General features: G+C 32.5%; 1 protein-coding gene across 1 annotated transcript; it reads right to left on the bottom strand.

Moving 5' to 3' along the window:
• Positions 1-205: 205 nt before the first annotated feature.
• Positions 206-2,864, bottom strand: LOC142614467 (uncharacterized). The gene is made up of 5 exons (XM_075786986.1): positions 2,250-2,864; positions 2,065-2,148; positions 1,729-1,836; positions 854-1,123; positions 206-350 (listed from the first exon to the last, which is right to left on the bottom strand). Exons 1-5 carry the CDS (start codon positions 2,325-2,327, stop codon positions 252-254), a joined length of 639 nt encoding a protein of 212 aa, XP_075643101.1. The 5' UTR covers positions 2,328-2,864; the 3' UTR covers positions 206-251.
• Between the last annotated feature and the right edge of the window lie 905 nt (positions 2,865-3,769).

The raw sequence follows: 3,769 nt of genomic DNA, 5'->3' as shown, positions 1-3,769 counted from the left end.
AATCGCTTTCTTTGTCAACGTTTATTGGATTTTTATAATAATTGATAACAAGACCCTATGATTTAATAGTTTTCTGACCAATACAGGATGACATATCATCTTATACTAAAAACTACAATCCTGAATCAATGCCCATTTCCTTGAAATTTCCATAAGATGTAAGCAAATACTCCATAAACATGTCAAAAATATTCAAACTGCCCTTATGTTATCCCTTCTGTTTTTATTTTTTCGCCACCTTTTTTGCTATTTCATGACAAAAAATGTTCACAGCATAAGAAATGATCCCATATCAATCTCAAGTGGTCTTTAAGCATCTCAGAAACCAAACTAACCTCCACCTCCTGTTCCTGAAAATTGAAAGAGGAGTTCATAACACATAATGAAGAAATAAAGGAAAGTGAAAAAGATACTTATCACAATTTGTATCTATATGCTGTAGTAAGCAACAAAAGACCAGATGCATAAGCTATATTGAAGTCGGACTCCTAGTTTGACTAGTAAACTAAAAATCTAATAAAATAATAACTGATAAAACACTAACTTGGAATCAGAGAAAATAAAACCTAAAATACTTAGTATCTCCTATAAAATGCTAGTAAACTTAACTAAATCACTAAAACATTAAATGTATGAATTTATGGATTTGATAGCAAATGACATCTGAGTCATATGAAATAGAACACATGATCTAATGATGTGATGGCAATATTTAATTTGAAGTCAAGTTATGGAATGGTCCTTATAGAAAAGAATGTAACAAATCTAGTTAGACATTTGTTCCTCTATTAGATTACATGGACTAAACTCCTTATTCACTTATAATAAGCATCCAATTACATACGTTACTTACCTGTAATAATGAGACAATGTTTTTCAGCTTCAGATTTATCTCTCTTGTAGCTTCCCCAGTTGAAGTTCTAAAATCATATCGATCAGCATGCCTCACTTTCAGCCTCAATGCCGAACTTTTATAATCTTTAGCTATTGTGTGCCAAACCCCCACCACACAATATCTACCTCCAGAAGATGTCCTCCCCAAGGGCCATCTCAACCCACCCTTCACATCTGGATCTAGAACTGCAGAATTAATAAGACTTCTAATGCTTTGCATCTCATCATCCTGGAGAGCACATAAATTAGTTTGGTCAGAAATTTAAGTCTTAGACTCTCACAAGAAAGAAATACCATGCTAAACTATCCCATATGGTAAAGATTAGTCCAATCCCACCCCTGTTTTTAATTTTTTCTTTTTCTACTTTTTTCTTCTATTTTTCTTTTTTAGTCCAATTGCTTCATACAAGAGAAGATGATAATGTTAGGATCCTTGTAGCTTAGTGCCATTGACGGGTCTCCTTTTTAAGGAGAACTATGGTTCAATTCCCCTTTCTCACACTTCTAGTAACAATTTATCATATATATATATATATATATATATATATATATATATATATATATATATATATATATATATATATATATGATGATGATGATGATGATGATGATGATGATGATGATGGACAATAATTAATCCTTCCTACTAAAATATGTAGAGGGAAGAAATTAAAATATTGAATCTTAAATTTTCTGTCAGTAAGGACCATAAAACTTTAACCTAAACTTAACTTCAGCATGATAAAAATATGCTTTTTATTTCTTTTCAAATATATACATAGGAATTTGAATGCACACACACATGTACTACAGCTGTACAGACAAGAAACTTACAGTGAGAGCTGTTAAGATCCTCTTGGTGGATAGCATCAGCCTTAGGTCTAAGTTTTTATCGAGGCATGATATGTCTATGACCATATGACGCACTTGGTGTAGTTCAATCTACAAGAACAGTGAGACATTTGAACATAAGTCTCAAATCACACATAAAACAGGAGATACTAAACCTCATCATCTTTTTTACTCTATACTTTTCACTTTAAATTGACGTATTTGTCACATAAAATTAATAAAACAGGAAGAAAACAAATCATCAGCACCCCACGTAACAAGTTCAGACTTAAGCATGATTTGAATGCAATGTGCGTCAATATTAAGCAAAAAACTTGCCTTATAAAGTTGAAGCCTTTTATCTTCTTTTATCACACTGCATTTGCAAGAAATAGTTGAATCTGGTAGTGTGGCATCAGACAACTATACAAAATGAGAAAGTAAATTGGGAAGTCAGTGACCAACTAAATCAAAAGGCATAATTGTGAATATATATAAGTAGAGGTATTCAGCAAGAGAAATACCTTTACATGGTATAAATCTTTCTCCTCTTCAAAATCAACTTTAATCTTTTGGGTGACTTCCCCCTTAATGTTTGCCATGTATGAATCAGGAATATTTGTGTAAAATGATCTTCTCAATTGACTCAATGTAGTTTCTGTAGCCAAACCTACTCTCGTAGTTTCTTCGCTGATTGAAGGGCTCCTACATGAGAAAGTTGTAGCTACTTAACTCTTCCAAGTATATTAACAGGTTCTCTTATTACAAATCTGATATGTGAAATCTTAGAAGTTACAAAACATCAATATCAATACATTCATTACTTCAAAAAATTTAGTACATTTTATTAAATGGGATATGAAATGATATGATCAGGATGTTGCCAAAACAAATGAATTGTTTCATCAGTCAATCTAGCAACCAATACACAGAGAACCAGATAGAAAGAGTAGAGATAACTATAATTGATAAATAATGGTGAAGGGTAGCATAAGCAAGTTTGCTGCACAATTGCATTAGAAACAAATTGCCCGTGTTTTATTGACAACTTCCCTGTGTGATCTTGTGCTTTTGCAGTAATAACTTTATACGACAAGATTCAGTAATGTTGAGACAAATATCTAGTAATAAATGACACTGACTAGACAGACCTTTCTTTTCTTTTTTTCTTTTTTCTTTTTTCTTTTTTTTTTTTTTGAAAGTTACACAGTCATCTAGCATGTCTTAAATCCAGGACCTCACTCCCTAGAACTTGTAAGGGGAGGAGGTGCTAATTGAGCTAGAGCTCAGTAGCAACTCCAACGATAGACTTCATATCATATTGTTACTCTACTGACTGAGTGTATCATTAAAGTTTTGGTTAATGAAGTTTAAGTTATTTTCTTGGTTAGAAGATAAGGATGAAGTGACAGTTGACAACTTTGCTTAGGTTTGAGGTAACAAAGTGCATAAAAAATAAGTGTTTTGGATTTATCTCACTCACCTCATCATGCCAACCTCATAATTTCACATTTTTCATTATACTGAATTAAATTTTCATAGGGCGTCCCAAAAAAAAAAAAAAACTATTAACTAAAACAACGACTCATAGAATAGAATAGAAGCATGGCTTACTTATGAAAAAGAATTTTCCCAAATCTAGCAACCAACTTTGGCTTGACATCTTTCAAGTCCAACTTTTCATTCTTGACATTCTCGAAAGAAGAAAGCAAGTCTGACACAACATTTTCTGCTATATACACCCATGGACTCCTCACTTGCTCAACTAACAAAAACCAACAAATCCATTATTAATAATTAGTTACAAACAAAAAATCTACGCAGAAAAATAGTAACATTTACCTGGATGATTGTTGTTGTTCTTGAACAAAACTAGTGGATTTGTTCCTGTTGTTCTCTCAAAGAACTGCAAGGGAACTAGGTCAACATGTACAGAAGATGGAAACTGATAATTGTGATCCAAACCAACTGGAAACCATGTGGAAATGGCCTGCTTTGCATAATTATAAATGATCTTTCCACTTCTCTGTGAAAAGGGTTTGGG

This window comes from Castanea sativa, chromosome 11, assembly GCF_040712315.1.
Source record: "Castanea sativa cultivar Marrone di Chiusa Pesio chromosome 11, ASM4071231v1".
Taxonomy (NCBI): Eukaryota; Viridiplantae; Streptophyta; class Magnoliopsida; order Fagales; family Fagaceae; genus Castanea; species Castanea sativa.
Note: the sequence above shows the minus strand (reverse complement) of the source record. Positions and strands in the feature narration are given on the sequence as shown.